Raw genomic sequence first — 27,686 nt, forward strand, 5'->3', positions numbered from 1 at the left:
AACAAAACTACCGGGAAGAGCACCTAATTCAACACAAACATATTTACTATAGTATCTCAAGCATTTTTGTTTCCAAGATCATCATTAGGTTATTTGAGTTGACCCTATTAATTTCGACCTAAGCCATCTCAAGGAAATGGGGAAACTTTCATCTGCTAGTTCATTCGCTTATCAATACCAATGCGAGTTAGCGAGAGTCTATACTTAAAAACAAGTACATTGGAATGCTCATAGATGTGCAAATATTAATATGAATGGTGGAGATAGGATATTAGAATCATTGTATTACAACTCAATCACATATCTACTTGGACCTAACATTATTACCTACCTTGAAGCTTGGAACACCTACATTACATCAATTGTAAATATTTGAAGCAAGACAACTAATTGCATGTACTCTTAGTAAAATGAGATAATGAACTTCCTCTGCTATTTCTTGCTTCTTACTTCTCTGAACCATTTAGCCACGAAAAAATTACTTCTGCACCTTTCTCCCACGAAACATCCAACATCATGTCATGGGCAATTGCATCAACACATACTGGTGGCACCCCATAAAACTTAGCTGTTTCTTTGAGTCCCTCAGCATCCTATAACCAACAAAGGGGGGAAATCACCCAAATGAAAAAAGTGTGCACTAACAAAATTCAAATCAATGTTACAGAAATATTGGTAGAGAAGGTAACTGGGCAATAATAATTCAATGGATTAGACAAAAAATCCTTGGAGGAGAAAAAGCACTTAGTTACTTAAAACCAATTTGTAGACATAAAATTACCACAATGAAGTCATCCTTTGCACCCAACACAAGAATTTCAAAAGGGCAGTTTGGCACTGAAGGAACTGGAAGAGATGCATTCAGCTTTCTTAAATCAAACAATGGCATCCTGGAACTTTCTTTCATTAGCTCTTGATATCTGAAATATGAGAACAAGCCAAAAAGGCTTCAGGACTTCAAATAAGCATGAAAATCGACAAAAATAATTCAGGATAAAAAGATATCACAGTCATGTTATTGACAATCACTATTTCATGACACCAAAACATTCCATTTTGGTCCCATATGTCTCAAACTCTGCTAAAAAATATTAACAGAAATAAATTCTGTAGTGATCATGAATTGATGTAAATATTATTAAAATGCATGAAACTGGCTCCAGCATGTCCACATTAATATTCTGGCACCACACCACTCACAAAGTATATATATATATATATATATATATATATATGTCAAAGCCAAGAACAAAAAGAAATAAGAGTAACTTTAGAACCAAGTTCAATAAAAATTAATAATGTTTTGGCACATGACGGTATATGGCATAGTCCATTTCCACAATCTTGTAAGTAGTAACAAGTCATGAATATATCACTAAGCATCATCTCTCTGTTTCAAAATGCAATGGAAATGCTAATGGGGGAATGGAAATCAAACCTTCTAACAACATGATCCTCCATAGTGGCTGAGAAAAATGTCTCCCTACAAAGAGATAGGGAGGTCTGAAAGGCTTTTGCTGCCAAGCTGCGTGTCACCTGCCAGGCGGTGGATACAAGCATATCAGAAGATAAACACAGAAGAAGTCACATTCTTCAGAAAATTCAGTCCAAATACCTTGAAGGCAACAATTGGCTTGGAAAAGATATAACGCCAGACTATCCCACTAATAAAAGTAAAGAAGAAATATCAACCAATGCAATCACAGTTAAAGGTTCATCTTTCTCTCTTAAATAATATCAGCAGCATACTTGAGAGTTTAGTTAGTTACCTATTACCAGAAGGAGGTACAGAGCAAACAAGGACAGCTCCTTTAAGCTTTGGGTATAAATCTTCTATTTATAGAATCAAGCTCAAATAGAATTAGCATAATTGACAAAATAAAAAATTATCAAAAGAGAATAGTAGGTTTTTCACACACACGCACACACATACATACGAAGGGAGAGCAGAGAAAAATAAAAGACAAAATGATAACATAAAAGACACCTAATGCACACACCAGAGGCCTATACTGTACACATTGCACAAGTTGTGTCTGATGTGACATATTGTCATCGACTATATGTGAATAGCCACTCATAGGAGTGTTCATAGATTGAAATGAAATGGTTTTGAAGGACAAAATCATCTTATTCAATAACATCAATTAGTTTGATTCTAAATTTAAGTCTAATCCAATCTAAATCAATTGTTTTGTTAGAGGATAGTAAATAAATCCTACTTTATCTCTTCTACACATCTTTTTATTAAAATTTACTTTTTTAATATAAAACACAACAAATATATAATAAAGAAAACATAACCACTATAACAAATTTCAAATCAATTCAAAACTTAAATATATTAAAAAGATTAGATGCAATTCAAGGGAATAAGATCATGAAGAAAACAAACTAGTAGTGAAATATACTAAGCAATTGCCCATAGTAAGAGCCTAAAATCCAGGACCATTCAATTTAACCATTTTTCAACAAGCAAGTGAACGAATAAGCCAGGGTGAGAAAGCACCTTTGAGTTCGTCACTTCCTAAATTGGAAATATAATATTGAATTATAAGTCCTCCAAATGAATGTCCGACCAAGACAGGTGGTGATCCAATATTTCGACAGATAAAATCTGCAACATCTCTTGCATGTGTCTACTGCAAAACACGGTCCAAACAGGAAACTATAAGAGTATATGACCATAATCCATGATAAAATCTGCCCAATTATCAAACGAAATTTGAAAGTTAATAGATAAACAAAGAGTAAATCGCCAATTTCAGTCTAGAAGTATTATCCTCTCTCCTAAAAAAACTATTTTTCTAGTCTTAGAAATATATGAAATCATGCTAAGTAGTATCCCAAATATTAAAAATCCTTCACATTAACCATTAAACTTTAGTGATAGATATTCGATACTTCGAAATTTACTTAAACAGTTTTATTACGTTAATGACTGACTACATGGGAGAAAGAGTCATACTTAAAAGACGAAATTGATGGTTTATTCTATAAACAAATCTCAACTAGTAAAGGAAGAGGTACCACACCTGAAGTGTACCGGCAACAGAGTCAGGAGGTGAATCACTTTCACCCTGCCCAAAGGGAAATCACCACAAAAATATCACATTTGAAAGTGTTTAAAGATAACAATACCATTGAGTACAGCATCAACATTTTGACACTAAAACTACCAACATACATGACATACTTTTATAACAAAATTTTGGTTCTTTAGTTGAAATGCTAGTTACCCTTTTGAGAATGTACCTGTCCTAACAAGCTAATAGCATAGCAATCGTGGCCAGAAGATGAAAAAAAGGGCAACCAGTGTTCAGCCCAGCACCAAGCAGCGTGGTAGCTTCCATGAACAAAAACCAAAGGAGGGTACTCAAAATTCGTGTTCTTTTTTGCACCCTTTTGCACAATCACCTCCATGCTTAGACCACTGGGGAGCTCGTGGAAATTACGACTCTGCCCTTGCTTCAGATCGTATTGCACACGCATCTTCTTCTCTCTGCTCAGAACCGCCACAGTCTTCAAATTGGAACGGTTCACGAAAAGTGTGTGCGACCCAGAAACACAAATAGCCATTGCCTCTCTTGTTATCTTCAAAGTTTCGGCCTTTGGTGCCAACAAGATAAGGGGCACGTCACGCAACAGCAACGGTAACACCAAGCTCTTCTTCTCACTGTTTTCTGCTGCTTCTTCTCTCTGGTTGAGTGTAATAGAATAAAATAGAAAATTAAATTTATTAAAATGAATAGACAAAGAAATAAAGTCCTAAATGTGATTAATTTGACAGTAAAAAGAGATTTGGGAATTGGGATACTTGTTGTGTTGTTTGGTTTTTCTTTTATTCATGTTTGAAGAATGGAAAAATATGTCTATGTTGATTCTTTGATAGTTGTAAAAAAAAATTGAAATAAAAAAATGAGAAATTATAAACGTTATTTTTAGGTGTTATTAATATTTCTTCTATATGCTTTGGCTAAATAAAATAAATATATATAATCCATTAAATATCAATATATCACCATTAAATTCCTTTAGAATTAATCATATCTCTAATGTGATGTTTAGATTTTAATGATCTTAGATTTAAATAATAAAAAATCAAAGCCCAAATTCTAAGTAACTTGGAAGTGGGCCGAGATAGAACGCACTGGCCCAAATTCTGCAGCACAAAAAGGGAGTGGGATACCGTTATTGTTCGACTGAGCAGCCACCCACCCACCCTTCAGCGAAGGTAAACCCTTTTGCTTATGTTTCATATTTTTTCATTTTTTCTGTTCAATGAGTGGCTTTTTTTGTTTCAATTTCAAGATTATTGGCTGCACCATGTTTTATTCATTCAGCTAAATCACTGACTCTAATTGTTCAGTATGTGAAGACTCAAAAGGCGTTATTTTTATTTTTATTATTTGTAGATATATTGTTTGACGAAATGTCTGCATGTATGTACGTTTGTTAATTATACCCAATTGTAGTTTATGCTGGTTTTGATGTTGGAATTTCTGCTGAACCTTAAACTTTGTATGGTTGAGGACATAGGTTGAGTTGAGGTTGTCTTTTCGATTTATATGTAAATATGTAAATGATTCCCTCCCTGGACTTGAATTCCCCAATTTGCTTGCTTGCTGTGTTCAAATATGCAAAGTCAGAGTGCATGATTGTGGATTCGGAACCTGATTCTAGGATTTTCCATGCTTCAAATTGATTTTGAGCTTCATATTTTTGTTTTCTTATTCTTGTGTTTCAGAACAATTCCAAATCACATATATTTTTTAAGCTTCCATCGTGTTGTGCTTTGGTACTTTGTAGTTCTATTGTCTTTGATTAGTATCAATGCCACGCTTAAATAATGAAGCATCTACCCTCGGTTTTATTCTCTGATTGTTTAAAACACAGAGATGGAGGCACAATCTTGTGATGCTAGGCCACATTTGAAGGCCACATTTCGTCTTGGCTCAGAATCATATTCTGTTCAGGCAAACAAAGGTTCCTTATCAGAACAATTGGTTTCACTGAAAGAGGAGAGCATGACCATATTGAAGGATTTCATAACAAAGCATAATGTTCCTCATGATGTCCCAGACGAGCCATTAGAAGCTTCTTCAGATGATGATGATATTCCCGAGAAGCCTCAAGGGAAGTCTAAGAAAACCAAGTTGACTTAGCTTTGACATGTGGTTTGATCGGTCTGAATCATTTGATGTATGTATTGTATGATTGAACTTTTAGTTAGTTTATTGAAAAATTTACGAAAGTAGCAGTTTGGTGACAAACTACAACACATACCAAGTTTTAGCTTTATGGAAGTAAGATTGTGTTTCGCCGTTCATGTATTTTCAGCTGTTCTTTTCCGTCTGTATGGTTCTTTTTGCAGCCAAAGTATTGTTTGTTTGGGACCTTCAACGGTTCTAACTAGACTAGAGAGATGCATTATGCTGCCCAGGCTAACAAAATAGCAACTTTGAGTATTTTTGCCTACATAAAGTAATGTAAAAAAAAAGTATTGACAAAAGATGATATTAACTGAGAATTCCAAATACAAATGCTGGATAGAATTTTAAAATTTAACGTTTCTATCGTGCTTGGGATTGGCTCTTACACAGGAATTTCTCCTGTTTATTAAGTGTTTATAAATATCACATAAATTTGGCATTTAAAAAAAGAAAAAAAAAAAGTTAAGTCAGTGTAAAAAGCTGCACTTTAGTGATTTTTCTGCGATAAACAATTCTTCACAGAACGTAACTTGCATTTCAAAATTTTCAGCTTAAAGGAAGGCGTATGACACACTCAGCTAAGATAGTAGACACACTCACTTGAGATAGAACAAATAACTAATTATATGATATTTGAATAGAAGACCAAAGTTACTGTGACCATTATTTCCTCCCAACTCATTTTAAATTCTTTATAAATAACGGAATAAAATTTTAAAATTTTAAAAATAAAAATAAAAATGAAGTCTTGTTTATCCCAATCATTAATATGGTAGTTGAATTATGTGAAATTGGACTAGTGTATATTTTGATTTGGTTGGAGGTCTCTGATTCTATATATAATAGTAAAAGCCAATGCCAAATTTGAAAAGGGGTGACGGTATCTAAAATTTAAAATGGTAAAGCAATAAAATTATTTTCAAAGAGCTTCTGGTAGGTTCTAGATTGGAGGGAATGCATTATAGATTTTGTCCTTTGTAGGTGAGTCAGCCCCCAAAGGCCAAAACCATTGGAGAGCAAGGTACCAACTTCTTAGCATCAACCATATTAAATTCACAGGGTAGGGAGACTCATTTTTTAGCCTACACGTACTGATTTTCTTTTAAACACATTTTATCTTCTTTTATTCTTGTTTCTATAAATAGTTTTACTTATGTCATTTTATTTTATCTTACTTTGGAGTTAAAATAAATATTTTAAAAGTTATTTATAATTACACAATTAATACATATATCAAAGGTGCAGTCAGAATAAATTTCCACTTCCTATACATAATTCAAACTCATTTTTTTTGGGTAATAAATTCAAACTCATTTTCCAATTCCAGTTTTTAAAAATTAAGTTTCCTAATTGTTTCCAATGTATAATAAAATTGTTAGTTACTCCTTTTTTTTCCATATATTTCAATTGCCCTTTGGGCACCTTGTGACAGATATGAAGTACCCTTGAACATTTACAAGTAACTTCAACTCAAACATGAGTTCCTCAAATTCTCAAACTTGAAATGAAATCCTAGTTTGCCTCAATGAAAGCAGATTTCTTCTATAAACCATGACCCTCCTTTCTGGCAGGTTTGGTCATGGATTTGGTGATGACATGAGTAAGAATCCCAATGGGGCAAAAAAACAAGCAAAAAGAAACAGAATGCCGAGTTTCAATCTGATTCTTCAGTCCATCTTGGAAAATATGCCTGAATTCATAACCATGATAACTATCATAAAAAATAATTAAAGAATGAGAAACCAAGATTAAGATAAAATGAATGACCTTGCAGCAAAAAGATCAACAACCAACAGGTGAATCCAGGCAGAGGCCAAAGTCATTTCACTGGAGAACATTTTTGCTATACCAGCCAGCTGCATGAAGCATACACAGTTATGAATTCGATAGAACTCTTTTGGGAAGAGAAACTTCATTGTTGAAAGCATCCATACACACCTCTGGTAGCAAGTATTTACTTGCAAAAATCAACCGAACTGTCTCAGGGGTCCAAGAAAGGTACAATAAATATGCATATAGAATGCTAAGCACTACATAAGGTATACTACTCTCCATGGACTTCTTGGTCTGCATTTTTGCATTTAAGGAAAATGAATCAGGCACACAAACATTAACTACAAAATCAAAACCCAATAAAGAGATATGGGAAAGTAGAATATCCGAATCCGCCAAAATATAATTTTACTACTACAGGAGAAAGGTCCAAGTTTAGTTGGGGATAAATGTATACCTAGCATATCTATGTAAATAATTTTGCATATTGCATATACTTAAGAAAAGATGTTAATAAACCTAAAAATTGCGGATGAATTGTGATCGTGGATCATTAATTTTCTCAATTGCAGTAAGAAACATACTAGTTCAGATTTTGGAGCTAGAACCATGAGTGTGTAAAATGGGAGCACTGCTATTGTTCCTACTGTAAATACAGTGCTAGCGAGTTGAGATCCTATGAAGCCTGAAAAATAAAGGTAGAAAAATGAATATCATGAAAACATATAGTCACCACCAGTTATACAGGAAAAATGAATGTTCATTCAACTTTAAACAAAGAGTACAGATGGCCAAAATGATTAAGATAACTATATAACACACCTTTGCTATTTAGAATTACTAATGATGAAAGAATTACTCATTCTGATTATGTTTTACAGTAAAATAGAAATATATCAACAGATAAAAGCAAAACTTTATACCCAACCAGAATAAATGTAATGATTGTAGGAAATTTAGACTACGTGAGTAATAGTTAGTCAATCTCCCCCAACCTGGGGGGATACGAGAAAACTAAATAAGGGAACTCGATTCTTGTGGAATCAAGACAAACAACACAAAAGAAACTCACAAGTTTGATGCAAGTATTGCTCAATAGGTGCAGTGGAACCGGACGTCTTGCTTACCTTTCTTAGAAATTGAACATCTGCTTGAAGAGCAGATCTGATGGCAAGAGTTTTAAGCACAGAACATAATCAACTTTCAAGCATGTTAGAACAAGTTGTTCAATCAAAATGATTTTCTTCAAGGCTATCAAAATCAAAGTCGGAGTATGCTACATTGTAACAAAAAAGTAGGAAACAGAACAGCAGAGAACGGCAGCCACATAAAAATTGTGGAAGACTAAAGCAAAAGGAACAACTTAATATCAATAACTGGTCTCAAAACTTGCAAAGAATAAAGCCGAGTAACTTAATGAAGCTTTAACTAAGAACAACCACACATTGCAAAGTCATGCAGACAATGAATAGATATTTATAGCTTTCCGTAGTTTCAATGTCCGTGTATATAGTATGTACAATAATTTAGGTTATGGAAATACTCCCAAAAGAGTTAAGCTAACTATATAAATGCATCCTGCGTATCAAATCCTTAACTTGAACTCTTTTTCAATATAAACAATATTAATTTACTAGTAAGACATCCATTTTTATTTTTTTTGTGCATAAGAACCAAAATACATCCAACATTATGCCCAAATCTATTCAATGATAAATTATATCAATGAAGAAACAGCTTGTACCAGTGATATTTATATAAATCAGAATGCAGGGAAATTTTCCTAGGGTGAAAATTACAGCAGACCACTTAGTAATTTTAAAGCAAAGAGACCTAATAGTAAAATCTCCAGCTTCACCTGTAAGAAGCTCTGAGAAATGGAAAACTGCCATCAACATGCAAATCCAAAACACCAGAGACTTTACTAGGGTGCTTAAATTAATTTGGTCCAGTACAAGACACGAATCTTGTTATTTTAAAACTGAGTTTCAAAAGTAGTAAATGTAGCATAAGAAAGGATTACATGAAGCTTGCATTTGACCCCTTTTTGGATAATGAAGAAGCAATCTTGTAGCTTTTGGTTTCACAATAATTCTGGATCCTCCTATGAAACTCCAATCTCCGCTTAAGTTGACTCTACTTCTCACAATGTGTCCGTCACAAAGCTCAGCACCATTACTTCTGATAGGGAAAGCAAAATTTTTCCCCTTCCCAACAGAACCACAAGGTTTCATAGCCTGCCCCAAATGAAAGAAATGGAATCTCAATTGTAAGCAATAAGCATACTTTTTGAGCCCAGAAATACACCTTATGCAATTCCGTAGATAAGAATAATTAAACCACAATGATTGATATTAAACTTTTTTTATTCTCATTGTGAAATAACACAAGAAGGCGCAGATGATTCTTTAAATGACTGATAAACTCAGTTCAACAAGCAAGGACTATTTCAACAAAACCATAATTGTTACATAAGAGGAAAAGTGCATGAATTCAGAGGTTTTGATGGTCTAGAGTGGCAAGGTTTTGAAATATAAACACTATACCAATAATCAAGGACTATTTTAACTCCACTATACCAACTAGAGCCTAGTATAGATCCATGCAAAGCAAAACAAACAAACAACCTTGTTAAATCTAAGAAAAAAGAAATTCACAAATGCCCATTTCGTTAGAATTGCTTAGGTAATTCAAATCTACGCCAGTTGGCCATTTTCAATCAATAATCATTCAAAGTTTGAAACTTTAGAGTTTAAACGGAAGGCCCATTTAAGGGGCAAGTGGGAAAATGAGCACAAGTCCAGAAAAAATACCTCATAAAGAAAAGGTAGGGAATGAAAACAAAAAGTAAAGAGAAATACATGAAAGATTAGAAAGCAGCAATAGGAAAAGTGTACCTTGAGTGTCAATGGAGAATGGGAAAAGCAAGAAGAGAAATACATGATTGAAGGAATAACTGATTCAGCAACAGTGGTCACTTCTTCATGTATGAATGAAGAGTGACCGAAATTGGCACTGGAGAAGAGAAAAAAACAACTCAGCGGAGCATTGGAGAGAAGTGAGGAACTCAAACTCAAATAGTTGGAATTGTATGTAAGGAAGGAAAGAGCAACTCAAAGTCTCAAACCAAACAAGTAAAGGCAGTGAAAGCTAACAGAAATTAGCAGTACAACCTTAAATGGATTTTTTTTTTAACATGTATAGTATAAATGAAAGCACTCAACACACCCTTCAAAGCATTCTTTGATCTTTGCACATTCTCACTTGTCGGTTAAAAATCTGAATGAAATCATTAAATGAGATTCATTAAATTTTATGATTTTTAATAATTTTATGACTTTACATTGAATAATGTGTAACTTGACGAGTAATATTTTCTTAGATAAAGTAAATCGACAAAACAGATGTCAAAATTATTTTGTCTTTTAAAATTTTTATAAAAGTCAAAATTCTAATTTGTCTATTATATATATATATATATATATATATATATATATATATATATATATATATAATATGAAGATAGATAATCATATAGATGGTCTACTTTCTTATTTAAAAATATATAAAAGGAATTGAAGTAGATAACGTTATAATTTTAAAGTTTACAATCTTATTTTTTCATCTTCACTAAAATCACTTATAAAATCTCTAATGTTAAGAAAAAAAATACTTTAAACATATATAAGTACGAGTTTAATGTAATACATATCTTAAATTAATGAAATAAAAAATATTATACCTTCATAATCTGCGAAATATAATTAAGTTGATACTCCTCCTGCTTGATCAACTATTAAATCATGATAGATGGAAAAGAGTAAATGGTGAGTTGCTAGACAAATTTGACATAGACAAAATAAATCGAAGATCACACTTATTTTAAAAAAATATATTTAAAAGAAGTCGACAATACCATTATAAACTTTCAAAATTATAAAATAAGTAGATAATTACATTATTTACTCATATTAAAAAAATATAAAATGTCAACTTCTAATTTTTTTTCAAAAAAAAATAAAGACCAAGTTGACAATGCCAATGACGATTTTCAAAATTTTAAAAATATAATCTTGTTTTGAGAAATCGGCTATTTTATTATTGATTCTTAAATAATTTCAAAATCTCCACTATCGATTTATTACATTATCTGGAAAAATACTTTTACAGCATGCATGTAAATTTGTTTTCATTTATACTATTAGCATGTTTGAAAATATGTTGAGAATAGAGAAATCATATTTGAGACATGAAAATATAATTATTAGTTTACAAAAATCACATTTAAAATATAGAAAATCACGTATAAAATATGAAAACAAGGTAAAAAAAAAAAAAAAAGTCACGTTAAATGAACCTCCCTTCCAATTGCACTACTGTCTTTTGTCCTTTCTTTGTCTTATTTGCTTCGTGTAAGTTACATATACTACTGGAAATTTGGAATACATGGCGACGTTTTTCATTCTGATAGACACTACACACACGAACTGATCGACTCCATGTGAGGCTTAACCTCAGCTTCTTGTTTCAAAATTCTACAGCTTTACTAGAAGAGTAAATAGTTTGTGATATAGAATTTTTAATTAGGCTGTAATCTAGTAATTTTATTTTTAAGATAAATTTATTAATTTTTATAATAATTATCTTTAAAATCATATATATCATTATTTGTATATATTATAATTTTTTTTAACTTTTATTAGAGGTAACCAAATGAACTACCCAATATTTCAATGTGAGTTACAGCTTTAGCGGGTCCAAAAATTCATATTCGATTTGGATTTCTAAATAAAATCCAAACCCAATAAAAAATTCATATTCAATACATGCATAAACATTTTTGGATGTTACCAGCCAGCATGCATTTGAACATAGTATCTAAGACAATTACCATACAGGTGAAGAATGTTAATGCATAAAAAGTAATATATTACTATTATTAATTAAGAAACTTAATTAGATTATAAATAATTAATAAATGAATTAACAAATAAATATGAAATATATATATATATATATATATATATATATATATATATATATTTCTATAATTTTTGCATAGAAATTATTTTTATTTTGTAAAAATGAAACTAAACATCTTTATTAACTATAAAACTGGAGACAAACATTTACCTAACAAAAGAATGAGAGGCGTATATGGAAAAAGGGACAAGTGTGGTCCTTTGTCTCTTTCCTCCCCCAAATTATTTGAAGTAAGCTACAAAAGTAATAAAAATGGATTCTTAACATTAATCAAGTATAAACCTAAACTCGAATAGCTCTGAAAGTAAGCTACAAAATAATAAATACGTGCAAGTAAATGATATTTACTTTTGCACGTATTTATTATTTTGTTTCAACTTGCATCATTGCACTTGAGCATATATATGATATGATTAACCCTTTGTTCTTGTATGGATACGATATTCAGATTAATTAATCAGATACAGTTCCCAAATCTTGAACAGACTCACGCAGAGAGCACATGCAAATTAACTTTTTATTCTTGTCAGCGTCAGAGAATATAAATGGTAGCACGTGGCACGTTCCCAAATTCTTCCTGCATCAACATATAAACAAGTCAAGGGAGATCTAAAAAAATCACTATACTTTAATTTTATTTTTCTTTTTCTGTACGCAAATTACGCGCGTGTTGATAGATTCATCATCATAGGAACAACCACACTAGACATTGATTAAAATAGAGTTGCCTAGTTTCACGGAAAAGTCAAAGGGGTTGTCAGTTTCTGAAGTGGATGCCAACTCTTCAAAGTTTGAGGCAACAATCACAAAGCCTTCTTCCACTTGCTCCCAAATGGTTTCTTTGTCTCTCAAAAGACAACTTCGCCACCTCCATTCAGCTTTCACTTTTGTTGCCCTGTCCAAGTATTCAACGCCAGAATCATTACTATATCATATTTTTTATTCCACTAGACAAAAAATATTGTCATTTGATATTGGTATTTTTAAGTGATTTATATATAAAGTAAAAGATTATATTTTACTAGATAAAACTTATTTGAATGGATGCATTAAAAGTTATTTTTATTTCAACTTTCAAGAAAACTTATTTATTATAGTTGATGACAATCTTCACTATAAATAGAGAAAAGAATTATAACGGAAAAGACACACATGAACAGAGAGTATGCGAGAAGAGAGATTGTTTATTGTGAAACAAAGTTATTTTATTAAGAAAAAAGTGTCTTTGAGGTATTATCATTTCTTATAATCATTTGGTAGGGTACTCAGGTTTGTAAAGTGATACACTATTTAGGATGAGTTGCAATCTTGTAATCATTTTTGTGATAGGAAAAATACTTTTGAGACATTTTTGTGGATGTAGACAAGAGGTGTCGAACCACGTTAAATTTTTGTGTTTGTTATTATTTTTCCTACGGTATAATCTTTGTTATATTCTCACGATTGTCTGTAGATATAGGTAATTTTGTTTGTGGGAGCATTGATTACCCAACAGTGATATCAAAACTATGGTTAGAAGCACACAAAGGTTTGAGATACCATTGTTTGATGAAAAAAAATAAATTTTATGATTTGACAGAGTACTATTCAAGATCTTTTGGTGCAGTAAGGTCTTAATCAGACGTTATAAGATGAAAAACCATTTTCTATAAATAAAATCGAGTGGACTAAGATCCAAAGAAGGGATATTAAAACACAATGTGTTGAAGGAAACAACATCGAAGGCCTTGTAGAAGAAGCTCAAGAATATCTATGTTTGAAGATGGAGCTATATCAACTCAAAATAGAGATGAGGGGAGATTTCCATGACCACATCAACAAGTTCAATTAGCCAGTAAGTCAATTGTTGAATGCAAATGATAAACTCTTTGATGAGGAGTAGGTGTTGTTGTTGTTGGCCTCACTACCAATGTCCTTCAAAGTTTTGGTTCAAATGTTACTTGTGAGAAGATCAACTTTGAATTTGGATGAGGTGATTGCTGTTCTTAGAGAAAATGAGAGAATGATGAGAACTGAAAATGTTAATGATGAACACCATGCAATAGTTGTAGTGGAGTCTGAGAGAGGGAGGAATCATTCAAGGAAACATGATGGGCCAAGAGAAAGATCAAAATCGCAATCGCATCCACAACGAGATATGAGTAACATTTAATGTTACTATTGCAATAAGAATGGTCATATGTAAGTAAGGTGCAAACAAATGAAGGAGGACTTGAAGAAATATGAACAAAGATGATGTCAACTAGCAAACTAATGTAGTAAAAAGTATTGAAGATGAAGATGATGTGTTTTTTACAACAAATGATGAGGTTGCTAAAACAAAATGGGTGATGGATTCTGCTACTTCAAATCACATTTGTAGAAATTGAGAGATGTTTGATACTTTGAAAATCGATGAAGAATTCAGTCATTTCAAGTTAGGGAATGATGAAAAAATGAAGGTTGAAAACATAAGGAGCATGAGAATGAAGCTCCATGATAGTGCTATTCAAACTTTATCCTCATGCACCTTGTTTTGAAAATAACCTTCTTACTTAAAGCAATATGTCAAGTATAACATTTAATTGACTTACATGCATTACTAAAGGGCTAATTTATATTTCTGTATATTCTTATATCTTATTTTGTTTATTGTTAATCAAATTTTAATATTTTCCATAATTCCTTAATATATGCACACAATCGTAACCACAGGTAAAGAGACAAAAAATTAGAGATATTTTTTTCTTTCTTAAACAAGGTATTCATATGGTTAAAGTATTTATTTTTGTTATATGTATTCTTTTTTTTTATACATATGATCAGGAAATCAAATTTTTATAAATATATATGTCTAAGAAATTTAACTATTTGTTACTTGTGCTGGACTTTATTAGTAAGACTAAGTAATATATATTTAGAATTTGTTTGATAAAACTAGTTAATAAGCTAGCTAAAAATGATTAAGTTAATTTGTTTAACTAAAAATGTTTGATAAAGTTAACTATTAATCTAATTGAAAAATATAAAATGATTCAAAAGACATATTTATATGATTTTTTTTATACAAATTATATTTTTTAGAGAAATTATTATTTTTAGATGATGGTAGTTTTAACTTGTTCATAAATTCAGAATTCTTTCATTTTTTAAAGATAAATATTTTATTTAATATTTAAAACAGGAATAAAATAAGGAATGGACTGTGCTCCTTAACTATGGATTGCTATGCTATTAAAGAAAGTGTTTAAATGCATACATAATTCATCTGAGTTTATGGAGAAAATATGAATGGGATCAATGAAGGCATAAAACATGTAAACGGAGCAGTGTAAATATAAGGAAAAATAATAAATGAGAATACTATGGTAGGTTCGGTAACATGATTATTTTTTTTCATGTTCACTAATTATCATTTCGAGAAATAATGAATCATGTAAATCATGATTTTTAAAAACGACTAAATTTATCTGATTGATTATAAATATTCTCATATAAGTTTTTTTGGAAATAATTAAAAGAGTAACATAGTATTTTTTTATCACAAACTTTAATTATTTATTATATTAAATAATTTAATTAGAATAACATGATATTTTTATTGTAATAAAATTTATTTATTTTTACTTGAAAAAAGTTAGATTTTTCACCTTTTCCATATTCATGAAAAATATAACAAAAAAATTCTCAAAAAACATTGTTTTCTAGAAATATTTTTTTTGAAAAAAATTCAGACATGAAAAACAAACTTTTCCAACTTAAGATTTCCAAAAATCTAAAAATTTCTCTTATACCTGAGACTATGAAAAATAAGTTTGCTTGATTTATTTTCATTTGGTTTATGGGTTGAATGTGTCAAGAGAGCTTACAAATTATTGTCTACTTAGTATTGATAGTCTAAGTAGTTAAGTGACTCTAATAAACTTGTCTATCACATCCTTGATGCACTAAACCCACATTTATAATAGCACAAATCATGGTTGACAATAATAATACAGGTAAATGTTATGTTGACTGATATATGATTAAAATTTCATCTGTGGGTTGAGATTTTATCTAGATCCATAATTGACTTTGCAACCATGTTCCTAATTTTAAAGGAATGGGTCATTCCGGCCATCTTTAGCCACTCTTTGGTGCTAAGTCTCAATTTTATCTGCTGATAACCATGCCACTACTTCATCCCTAAATCTTATCCTTGAAATGTAAGAGTTGGTTATGCAACAACTTTTTTTCTATTTACATGTTTTTTTTTTTTTGTTTTGTTTTGCAAGCTTCCATTTACACATGGTCAAAACAATTTTTTTTGCCACAACCGAAGTATTTGAACTAAAAATAGCAACTCTAAGCGAAAAATATCATTTTTTGTATTCTAAAAATACCATTTTGAAGTTACTAGTCAAATTTATGTGCATTAGCTAACAAACTTGACTACTACTTCTCTCAACTAAAACCTTTTTTGGACTTTGATTGTCACTTACCTCATTTGTCAAATAATAATTAATAACTCGAATAATATGCTCTCCATTCATTAATCTTCCAATAAGCTTTTGAATTGTTCTATATATAGCTAAGTAATTAGTTTCCTCTCGTTAATAGCTTTTAAGCTCATCTAAACTCTGACTTTATTCAACTCATCATTCCACTTAATTCAGCATTTTTTTGGTGCTAACAAGTTCATTGTAAAAGTTGTTTTTGGTTGCTAGGAACCTGCTGGTGGCAACAAAGGTTAGGGTACAATCATGGGTTTAAATTTGCCACCTGATGTGGATGGGAAATATATTATTCTAGGTAGGGGGAAATAGAAAAAAAAAACTCATTCATTTTTTCAATGATTTTTTTAATATTTTTTTCTTTATATTTCATTTTCCCATCATATTTCTCATAGTATGTTACTTTTTTCTCTTTTCTTCTTTTTCTTTTTTTCATTTTATCTCTTTTTTTCCTACTCCATACACTCTAAAATTTAAAGGTATACATTTATGATGATTAAATCAGCACTGAATTTTATTTTATCACAACAAAATACCGAATTTTTAAATCAGCACTTCTATATTAATTGAAGTTTACGTGATTGTATTTAAGACTTTTTAATTTTTTAAATAAAAAAATCTCTTATAAATATATTAATATATTTACTTATTAAAAAACATTAGTTAATTTAATTAGAAAATGATTTATTTTCTCAAATTGTCATCCATATAAATTAATTAAATTGACTCGATTACGTATAGAGGGGACAGACATTGATTATAATATAATTTGTAATTTTTAGATTTAATAATTATTTCACCGAACGACGTCGTATAGGCTTGTTTGTTCTTCTATCAGATTCATACTAGCTCAATTTCTTTACCTTAAATAGGATTGCTCTGTGCCCTTTTTTCCCTTCCTCTTGCCCTCCCAGCTTCGCTGATTTCTTCGTTTGGAGGATACCCTCAAAGGTTTCTCTCTCTCTCTCTCTCTCTCTCTCTCTCTCAGCAGCTAGCTAGTTAACTGTACTTTGATATGGTCTTTTTTTAATTTTTTTTTTTTTTTGCATTCTGTTCATTACCCTATTTGGAGATCTATTCTATATTTTTATACAACTACCCCCTTTTAATTTTGTGACTGGTAGCTGTTTGTAAGATGGAGATAGTGATTATACATGTTTAAGTTCAACCCAAGTTTGGTTTTTTATGCAACCCATTACAAAAAAAAGACAAATATTGAAGGTTTTTCATGATTTGCATTCAGATCTGCTGTTGATTTGTGCACTGATTCCACCCCTTTTTATTTAGGCAGTAGATATCTGGGAACTGGTGAAAGGGCTGTGGAATTTCTTCAAGTTTAGATTTTTAATTTTTCTTTTCTTATCTCCATTATGATGCATTTAACTGATCTGGCTAAATGGATCTGTTAGCAATTCTCAACTGGGATGTGTGTGCTGCTGTTATATTTTTGTTAACGTTTCATCAATATTTATGTTTTTTTTTTTTTGCTTTGTTTAGGTGTTCTACTGTGAAAGTTAGCCAATTTTGAAGATGAATTGTTATAATCTTCAGAAGAATGCCTTCTCAGCCTGTGAAGAGATGAGAGGCTCTCTTCCCATTGCTGATCAGAATGGACCTGTCTTTTGCCCTAAGCCACGCCGAGCTGGGGTTTTAATGAACTTGCCTATTCGACCAGTAAAATGGCATTTAGGGTAAGTTTAAAGATCGATTATTTACCATTGATGCTATTATTGTATTTTTTTTCACTGTAATGAGGATCTTATCTGATCTGTATTGATTGTGTTTATTAGTCAACAAGCTGAGGGGTCTGATTCAAAAGCTGGGGCAGAACTACTTGACATTGTTCTCAAGAGGGACATTGTTCTTAAGAGGGTAAGTGATGACTCTGTTACAAATTGTTTAGCTTATGTTTTAACCAAGGCGAATAAATAATTATCAAATAGAATATAAGTTTATCTTTCTTAAAAATTGTTTTGGCTTCTTAGCAATGCATGGAATATGGATTTTTAATTTGATATTTGATATGTTGATTTTATGTAGGAATGCGTGTGGTATTTACGAATGTTACAAATTCAGATTGCCACTTTTTTATTGGAATGTTTTTGGGCTTAAAATCATGTAGTACTTTTCAATTTTTAGCAAGGTTTGACATGATGGTCCTCAACTGCAGTTGCGGCTGCAACACGCCAAGGTTTTTGGGGTTTCTATGACCACAATTATAGCTGTATTCCCCGTGTTTGTCTGCAATATTAAGTATCGTGACATAACCGCAACTGAAATTTAAAACCTTGTTTTTTAGTTATTATTGATGGATCTGCTGACAATTGGTATGGTCGTAGTTTTTGCTGCAATGAATGTTGTCCGACTTTGATATTTGATTGATCAATTTTTATTTTGCTTTCAATAGGAGAGTTATGGGGAAGAATTTGCAAATCAGATACCTTCATCTCCTCCATATTTTTGTGGTTCTCCTCCAGTTCGGGCTTCTAATCCCTTAATCCAAGATGCTCGATTTGGAGACGAAGAGTACTCTCTTATATCAACAATTTCATCGCCTTCAGGTTTACTGTCTCCATCTTCAGCATCTCGCAAAGCAGGATGTGCTAGGATGAAGTTTGGACTTAAACCGGCTGCAGTTAGAGTAGAAGGATTTGATTGCCTCAGCAGGGATTGCCAGAATTCCGGCATCCCTGCTGTTGCTTAAACTCCATTCATAGAAGTGTATATAGAAGAAGCCAAGTGCCATTACTTATAAAACGTGACTTAACTAGAGAGAGTTTTGAATGTTTCGGAGGGAAGTAAGAAATTCAGTTAGTTGTGTATATAGCAAATGCTTTTTTGTATGGTGAGGTGAATCATCTCATTGTGAGTATCCGTGGCAAGTTTAGGGAGCTGCAGAAAAAGCAAACCTTCTGTTCTTGAAGTTTGATGTGTAGAGAGCATGTCTTTTTGTAATATAAGGAGGTTGTATCGGAGTGTCTTTTAAACCTTTTAGGCTATCACCGTAAGAGTGTTCTGTATAGGAATTGGTGATTTTGGTTGTCGTCCCTGTAAATATATTTAGGTGACTTTGCAAGTATGTCTATTATATTTAGTTATTCAACTTTGTTTTCTGTTCCCAAATGCAAATTTTTAGTACCCATTTTAAATTTATTTTACCAATGTTCATCTTGTATGGAATAAGGTACTGTAGTACACTTGCGCTTGGTGGAAAAATGCTAAAAGTATTACAGCCGGTACCAACTTATAGAAGACTATTTCTTTCTCCTCCACCCTCCCACTCTTTTGAACAGCACTATGCTGGAACCATTAATTGCTTTGGGATTCGGGAGTGACTTTCAATTTGATTGTTTTCACTTTTCGGAAGGCTTGAAAAGATTGTTGTCTCTTCTTATTGAATATTATGAACGTACAAGTCACCAAACTAGTGTGTGCTTGGATTGTTGGTCTCAATTTACATTTACACTAGCTTTCGTTTTCAAGTAGAATTACATCCCTTGCTTTTGTGATGAATGTGTTGGATTTCCTGTCATTCCATCTCATCTGGTAAAACAAAACACCTTTAAGATGGTATGTTGAGAAAAGGTGAGGAGTTATTTCATTCAAAATATTTATTTCACTTGATTTGCTTTATTACTATTATTATTATTATTATTATTATTGTATTTTGCAATATACTCTTTTTTGTTTTTTGGATTTGTCAAAATCTTTACTAAATAGTCTGTTAAGATTCTCATTCCTCCTTCTGGGCTTCCCAATCAGATGAAAAACATCAATCTATGCTTTTTTCACATTAGGTATACTGTACCTGCTTTTTCTTTTTTTAGAGTGCAATGAATCTTATCTAATACAGAGTCCAGCAATGTTGAACTCATGATAGCAAATTCTACACTGGCAAACTATTTTCAGCACTTTTTTTTATGCAAGACTTGAAATTTAAACTTAAAAAAAGAAAATTGAATGATTGAACTCTTTGTTACCTGAACTGATTTATGAACATTTTGCATTTGCCTTAGTGCGTGATTGATTGTGATTTAGCATTATGCGTGTACTTGCGTCAACTTTAAGTCTAACACAGAGCTATTCCTTGTTGCTTCCAAAATTTATGTAAAAAACGCACGTTTGAGGGTGTAAACGCTGAACTAAACATGCATTTAACCAAAGTATGGTTTAATCCTATATAGGTTTGCATTGCAGTATAGTGTATTGTATTCACATCAATAGCCATTCGGATATTCAAGGGCTCTTTCCTTTAAATATAGGGAGGCCTTTCCTTTTCATATTCAGAATTGGAAGCACATTCTTTCAATTGCATTCAGTGCCACTTCGTCGTCATCAAATAGAAATGTATTAAATAAAAACTTAACTATGATGGATGCATTAGCCAAAATAAAATAAAATAAAATCAATAATATTTATATAAGTATTATCGTTTTTCTTTTTTATTTATCATTAATTTTTTATTGTAATCTATAAATTCAAATACACATATTTCTCTGTACTTTTTTTATAATTAATGTTAATAAAATTTTCCTTTATGATAGTAACATTTTTTAAAGGAAATAATAATAGAAATTATAAAATATTAATATTTTTTTAATCAAAATTATGTATATATTTAACCTAAGTTATATACCAACGTAAATATATTTATGAAGATGACATTTTTTTAAATAAATATTTTTTAAAATTAAAATAATATATGTGTGTGATTTAAAATTATTTAATACATATAAATATTTATAACTATGTTAATATATTGTTGAAATACGTATATATACTCACCAATATATATTTAAATAATATTTAAAATGATTAATATGTTAAAAAATGATAAATTATTAACTTAACACTCGTATAAAACACAAATTATTATACTAATCTGACATTAAATAACCGTATAAAAAATCTTGACAATATTTCATGATGTATTTTGATTTATTTATTATCACGCCCTTTTTCTACGGCATATATGAATTATGAGGTCTTCTTGAAGAGTGAAGACACATTATGATTTAGTACTATTATTTAATTGATGATGGTATACATTTTGTTATGCACGGTTAAGAACCACCGTAGCCTGAGCCGGAATTTCATTGCAACAATGTTCTTATTTATATATTTCAAACTGTTCATCATTCACATCTCGATATTTTTCTGCATCAGTAGTCATTAATTGTTCTCATTAGTATTTGTAAATTGAACCTTCAAGATTGTCACTGAAGTCTTTCCACTGCTTCTAATTCCAATCTATGTTCATGCAAATAATTCTTCTCACCCTACATCCTATTTCTTCAGTCCTTTCCTATGAAAATTGCTCAACCTCATTGAAATTCTTTTGCTTAATGCTCTTGCTATCATTGAACCCACCTCCTATTCAGTTAATAGTTAATTGGGTTGCTATCCTTTTGATCTCTTTCTCTTTGATAGAATTCTTATCACCTTATCAGCTGTTAGTTAGAAGAAGCCTTATCATCTTTTGTATATAAAAAGACTATGCTTCTTATAATAATCAATTCATTCAAGTCTTAAAAAGTATTATACTACAAAAAAAGAAATAGACGAATTCTATCAATATCAGAACTTCATTCTATTGTATATCTATAAAAAAAAATAGTAGATTCTTTTCTTGATTTGTTCCACCACGATTCAATTTTTCCAATTTTTTTTTATTTATAAAAAAGATATTATCAATTATATAAAAAATTGAAAACAAATTGAGAAAAACTGGCTATCCATGATTCTTTTATTTGAGAATATATATAAAGACTATACATTCACCATAAAAACATTTTATAAGTAATAATAGCTTGTGAATTCCATATACAAATTTTCGTTTAGCTCAGATCATTTTTCGTCTAACAAAAGGGGAAGGATGGATTAGAGATGCAACGCAGATCCAATAGTAGAAACCTTCAAGGGAAGGAATTCCCTGTTAAGTCTGCATGAACTTAAAGCAACTATTTATTATTTTACCTTCACCATAAAAAAAATTAATTATCTTTCATCTTAAATCTAATATAAACACACTATATATAAGTCTATCAAACCATGCATGTTAACAAGATATTAACATGATCAACTTTAGTGAATGTCCTGAATACAATGATGGATACTTTTTTTTTTTTTTAAATTTCCGTTTGCGAAGTAATAGTGTATTTAGGCAAGCTATTAGAAAACTATTTTTTAGAAGACGTAGTCTTTGTAGAATTAATTTTGATTAAAAATGAATTTGAAAAATAGTGATTAATATATTTTTAAAAAAGTACACTGAAATAAATTTTCAATAAAAAATTAGTTAGATTGTACTAATACTGTAAAGTTTTTTTTTTTTTTTACAATATCATCAAATTATAAATTTTTATGTATGGTAATATTATTTACTTTTATAAATAGCATTTACTCATCTTTAAAGCGATTCTTAATGATATTGATTGATAATATAAAAAGAAGTATGGCATGCAAAATTCATGCCAAGGATTATATAAAAATCAAAAGATGAACAAAAGCATGGGGGACATGAACTAAAACCCAAGAAAAAAATCAAAAGAAACCTATAGTTAGGTAATTAATCCTATTATATTTCTGCAAAAATCCTCACTAATATATAAACTGAGGAATACGATCTGACCGGAAAAAAAATGCTATACTGAAATAACAAAGACGACAATTTTGATCACCCCTTAGAAGAGGCAATCGTAGTGGCTAATATAGTACCAATTAATTCAGATTGATAATATATATAAAATCTATTCATTGGCCAAAAAAATCTAAAGACTTTGTAATAAAATTTAGTATGAATTTCTTGAAAAAAATTAATAAGTTTAATAATGATAACTACCATTCAGAAATTATCATTATAACTTTTAAGATAATTTTATAAAAATAAATAAATTTATCATAAATAATTATTTATGATTTAATAATAATATAAAATTATTTTATACTGTGCATAATTCCCCCCCCCCCCCTCAAAATTAATAAGTGTTTTTAAAGAACTAAGTAATGACAATTTATGGTTTGATGCATATGGTTTTTGTGGTCGAAGAAGAATGGAGGAATGAGTTTTCATGGATTTAGTGAGTTTATCCGTGCCTTGTTAGGGAAGCAATAAATGCTGGCGGCTAATTATCACATGTGAGGACTCTCTTTGCGGAAAAATCTTCAAGAGTAGGCTTCCTAGAAGCTAATGAAGGATTTCAGTCCACTCCAGCAGCGCTTGATAGGGGATCAACATGGGTAATTGAAAATTAATGTAAAGCAAGTTGCAACTTAAAAATCCTTCTTGCTTCCCGAAATCAAACAACCCTGGAGATGTGAAATGTCAATGATATGACATAAGTAATATGTAAACCACTTATGCTAATAAACTTTAGTCATATATATATATATATATAAAATTAAAAATAACATTATATGTATATAAGAAGACATCAAATTATGAGTGTTAGAAACATTCTCTCTATCACACTCATTCAAATATATTATTTAATTTTTTAAAATTTATTAAAAATTATATAATTAAAAGAAAAAATAATTAAATATATTGTAAAATTCATAAAATTTTATTATTTTTAATAAATTTTAACTAATAAAAAAACGTGTTTAAAGGAGTGTATCACAATATTCTTGACATTTCTCATTATACCAATGTAACTTACAACAACTATTACTCTTATATCCTTTACTCTATAGAATTTGATTTTTATGGGATCCAATTTTTAAAGTATACCTATCTTGATAATGTTTATGCTGAATTTTGTGATTTTTTTTGGCGTTCCCTCTGTTGTTATGCAATAAACTTTGCTAAATTTCAAACTTTGTCAATTTGCTAACTTTTGGCACTCATTAAGTGAGAAAGAAAAAAGACTTCTGTTTCATTTATTTCCTTTCCTCAATGCTAAATTTGTTAATATTTTATCAACCCTAGTATAATATGGTATCCATTAAAAAGACTTAGCCAAATATGATAAAATTCAAACTTTGTCAACTCTACTATAGTTTGGCATCCATTAAAAAGAGAAGGAAAAATACTTTTTTCTTCACCATCTTCCTTTTCGCTCTCTACTTTTTTGTGAAAATACAAAGAAACAATCAACTATATATTGTTAAAAATCAATTAAGGTAGACATTGATGATGTTTCTACGAAGTTGCAAGGTGTGGTGGATGAGCTTAATCTCTTATGGTTTGAGTCCTTTAAAGATTTAAATTTTTTTATTTTAGTCTATGATATCATTTAGTGTGAACCGCTGATATAACAATAATGTTGGTAATTCACACTAATTTGTCATGTTTGACATGATAATTATATGTAATTTTTCTTATAAATTATATTTTTTAATATAGTATGGCATGTATTTATTGCGTAGTTTATCTTTATCTTTCTCATTGACATGTTCTGAAAATCTTGCATCCAGGTTAGAGTAGCCTTGTACTCTATTTATTTGTTTGTAAAAAATATAGGATTTAGAATGGGCAGTGTACTATTGAGCACGCAATGAAAGGCTAACTATTAAATTGAGGCCTATATGAAGAAATATCTTGTTAGGCTAGCTAGAAAATCCATATATATATATATATATATATATATATATCTCCCCATCTTTCTGTTTCCTTCATCAAACTCAAACCATTTTACACAACAACCAAGCAAAGATGAATCTTACATGGAAATTAATGCAAGAGTTGAAGCCTACCCTTCTCATGGTGTTGGTGCAGGTTTCGTATGCTTTTAGCAGTGTGCTTTACAAGCTCGCCATAAATGATGGAATGAGCCTTAGAGTACTCAGTGCCTACCGTCTCATTTTCGGAGCTGCTTTCTCATTTTCTCTTGCTCTTATTTTCGAAAGGTGCATTCACAGCCCCGTAATTAACATGTTTTGTTTTCTAATTATAATAACAGAATCTGTGGCCCTTTAACCCATGTTAATTAGCATTACATAATGCTTGAAATCTAAATAATTTTTTTTTATATTTTCATTTTGATATTTAAAACAGGAAGAAGAGGCCAAAGTTGACGTGGAGGGTGGTTTTGATGTCATTTTTTTCCGGTCTATTTGGGTATATAGTAATTTAAATTCAAATATTGAAATTAAATTTTGGCGAAACTAATAAATGTTTATTGATAATATACAGAGGGAGTTTATTCCTAAACCTTTTCTTCTTTGCTTTGGCTTTGGTATCAACAACATATGCTTACGCTGTTTTTAATCTGGTTCCTGCAACCACTTTTATCCTCTCCGTCTTGTGCGGGTACGTTCTATATTTTTATTTTTCATGGGAGAGTTAATTAATATAATTATTGCAATACTAACTGTTACATATATATATATATGTGTGTGTGTGTGTGTGTGTGTGTAATTTTGTAGGTACGAAAACTTAAATGCGCGAACCGCAGCAGGAAAGACTAAGGTGTTGGGAACGATGCTGGGAATTGGCGGGTCAATGCTGTTGTCATTTTTCAAAGGGATGAAAATTAATATTTGGAACTTTCACATTAAGCTTTTGCATAAAAATGACAATAGTGATCAGCTAGGAACACGAACACCACATGCAAACCCCAAAACAGAATGGCTAGGTGTTTTAAGTGGTATTGGAAGTTGCTTGAGTTTTTCAATATGGCTCATCATTCAGGTAATTAGTTAAGTTTCCTATATATATTGCTTTTATGATCATTAGTCGCACGACACATATATGTAATTATGTATGCAATTAATGCAACAGGCTAAGGTGAGTAAGGAATATCCAAGCCATCACTCAGCTACAGCGTTGATGGCCTTAATGGGAGCAATACAAGCCACAGCCTTTGCCCTCTGTGTTGAAAAAGATTGGAGTCAATGGAACTTGGGTTCTAGTATTAGGCTTCTCACAGCACTTTTTTCGGTATATATATATATAGATATATGCTAGTTTCGTATAATTATATGTGGGATTTGCAACCATACAAATCCTTTTTTTTAACATGAATACCTTAATAAGTTATAATTAGATGTGTAACTTGTTAAGACATCCATATTAAAAATAAAAATATGTATGTTAAAAAATGTTTTAAATGTCCTATTAATTGTTTTTTTAGTATGATTAACAAAACTATAATTAGAAAATATTTTAAATTATACTGATGGTATAATTTACTAACACACTAACCCTAAGAAAACATGAGTATGAGTGTATTCGTTAGTAAATTTCAAAATATTATATATATATATATATATATATATATATATATATATATATATATATATATATATATATATATATATATATATAAAATGAATGATTATGAGATTAAAATTTAGTCTGTGGCACTGGCAGGGAACTGTGACCTCTGGATTTGTGATTATTGCCACAACATGGTGTGTACGGAAGAGAGGTCCATTGTATGCATCTGTTTTCAACCCCCTTTCCCTTGTGCTCGTGGCTATTGCTGCTTCCATGTTATTACAAGAGCACTTATACGTAGGAAGGTACATATATAAACTATATGACGTACGTAGCTATATGGTTTAATTTACTAAATACTACTATATGGATATCAATTAATGAGGCTGTAACTTGCTACAAATTCAATTTTTTTTTGCACCATTTTATTTACATAATTATTTTACACCTTGTTTCGTAAAATTGGTGCCATACAGAAAAGAAAATTGTCATTAAATTTTTGTGAAGGGATGATGAAAAAACAATTTTTGTCACTAGATTTCATAGCTAATTAATGCAATATTAATTTCTTGTGGTGTCTGTAACTTGTAGTATACTAGTAGAAGATTATCGGATTAATAGCTGCTTGTGTTTTGGAAACATGCATATGTGTTCAGTGTAATTGGAGCAGTGCTAATTGTGTGTGGTCTGTACATGGTGCTGTGGGGTAAGAACAAAGAAATGAAAACGGCAACTCACTTGGTGTCATTAGACAACACCAAAGAATTTGGAGTGATCACTGACGTTGTTGTCGTGTCTACGACGGAGAATAGTGATCGTGAGAACAATAGCCACGACAATTGTAAGAGCAACATTGTAACAAATTAAAGGCTCATTATGAATCTTCGGAAGGTGGACATGGACTAAATGACATTGAGAAAACGGGAAGCTGGAAGTGACGTAGACAAATGCATGGGCTCAGGATTTGGCAATTCAACTTAACAATAATCGATTATACATAATCGGCTGTTAAAAATAATTTAATTTTCACAATTGTACCTTCAAATACACCCTCAATTGAAAGAGATATCAATAAAATTTTTA

At 30.7% G+C, this 27,686-nt stretch overlaps 4 protein-coding genes and 1 long non-coding RNA gene across 7 annotated transcripts; 3 read left to right on the forward strand and 2 right to left on the reverse strand.

Moving 5' to 3' along the window:
• Positions 1-233: 233 nt before the first annotated feature.
• On the reverse strand, positions 234-3,842 carry LOC100805737 (uncharacterized). Of its 2 annotated transcripts, none has more exons than XM_014771139.2 (8): positions 3,256-3,842; positions 3,036-3,080; positions 2,510-2,639; positions 1,770-1,830; positions 1,616-1,664; positions 1,439-1,536; positions 782-920; positions 234-593 (listed from the first exon to the last, which is right to left on the reverse strand). In XM_014771139.2, exons 1-8 carry the CDS (start codon positions 3,577-3,579, stop codon positions 447-449), a joined length of 993 nt encoding a protein of 330 aa, XP_014626625.1. In that variant the 5' UTR covers positions 3,580-3,842; the 3' UTR covers positions 234-446. The 2 variants fall into 2 exon arrangements, with proteins under 2 accessions (XP_014626625.1, XP_025982556.1); XM_026126771.2 differs by having other exon boundaries at positions 1,770-1,833.
• A 92-nt stretch (positions 3,843-3,934) lies between these two features.
• Positions 3,935-5,333, forward strand: LOC121174055 (uncharacterized). The gene is made up of 2 exons (XR_005889768.1): positions 3,935-4,234; positions 4,897-5,333. It is a non-coding gene; the product is annotated as an uncharacterized lncRNA (long non-coding RNA).
• A 1,252-nt stretch (positions 5,334-6,585) lies between these two features.
• Positions 6,586-10,222, reverse strand: LOC100806791 (protein ABA DEFICIENT 4, chloroplastic). Its single transcript, XM_003552678.3, has 6 exons — positions 9,884-10,222; positions 9,010-9,223; positions 7,571-7,671; positions 7,152-7,280; positions 6,981-7,069; positions 6,586-6,903 (listed from the first exon to the last, which is right to left on the reverse strand). Exons 1-6 carry the CDS (start codon positions 9,926-9,928, stop codon positions 6,756-6,758), a joined length of 726 nt encoding a protein of 241 aa, XP_003552726.1. The 5' UTR covers positions 9,929-10,222; the 3' UTR covers positions 6,586-6,755.
• Positions 10,223-17,339: 7,117 nt separating this feature from the next.
• LOC100807321 (uncharacterized) lies at positions 17,340-19,544 on the forward strand. Of its 2 annotated transcripts, none has more exons than NM_001254134.2 (4): positions 17,340-17,392; positions 17,939-18,132; positions 18,232-18,313; positions 18,849-19,517. In NM_001254134.2, the coding sequence occupies exons 2-4, from the start codon at positions 17,972-17,974 to the stop codon at positions 19,143-19,145; spliced, it is 540 nt and encodes a 179-aa protein (NP_001241063.1). In that variant the 5' UTR covers positions 17,340-17,392; positions 17,939-17,971; the 3' UTR covers positions 19,146-19,517. The 2 variants fall into 2 exon arrangements, with proteins under 2 accessions (NP_001241063.1, XP_040867563.1); XM_041011629.1 differs by lacking the exon at positions 17,340-17,392 and adding an exon at positions 17,441-17,775 and having other exon boundaries at positions 18,849-19,544.
• Positions 19,545-25,067: 5,523 nt separating this feature from the next.
• On the forward strand, positions 25,068-27,686 carry LOC100815160 (WAT1-related protein At1g25270). Its single transcript, XM_003551798.3, has 7 exons — positions 25,068-25,291; positions 25,440-25,502; positions 25,578-25,694; positions 25,811-26,075; positions 26,166-26,324; positions 26,757-26,908; positions 27,260-27,686. The coding sequence occupies exons 1-7, from the start codon at positions 25,098-25,100 to the stop codon at positions 27,468-27,470; spliced, it is 1,161 nt and encodes a 386-aa protein (XP_003551846.1). The 5' UTR covers positions 25,068-25,097; the 3' UTR covers positions 27,471-27,686.

Source organism: Glycine max, chromosome 18 (assembly GCF_000004515.6).
Source record: "Glycine max cultivar Williams 82 chromosome 18, Glycine_max_v4.0, whole genome shotgun sequence".
Classification (NCBI taxonomy): Eukaryota; Viridiplantae; Streptophyta; class Magnoliopsida; order Fabales; family Fabaceae; genus Glycine; species Glycine max.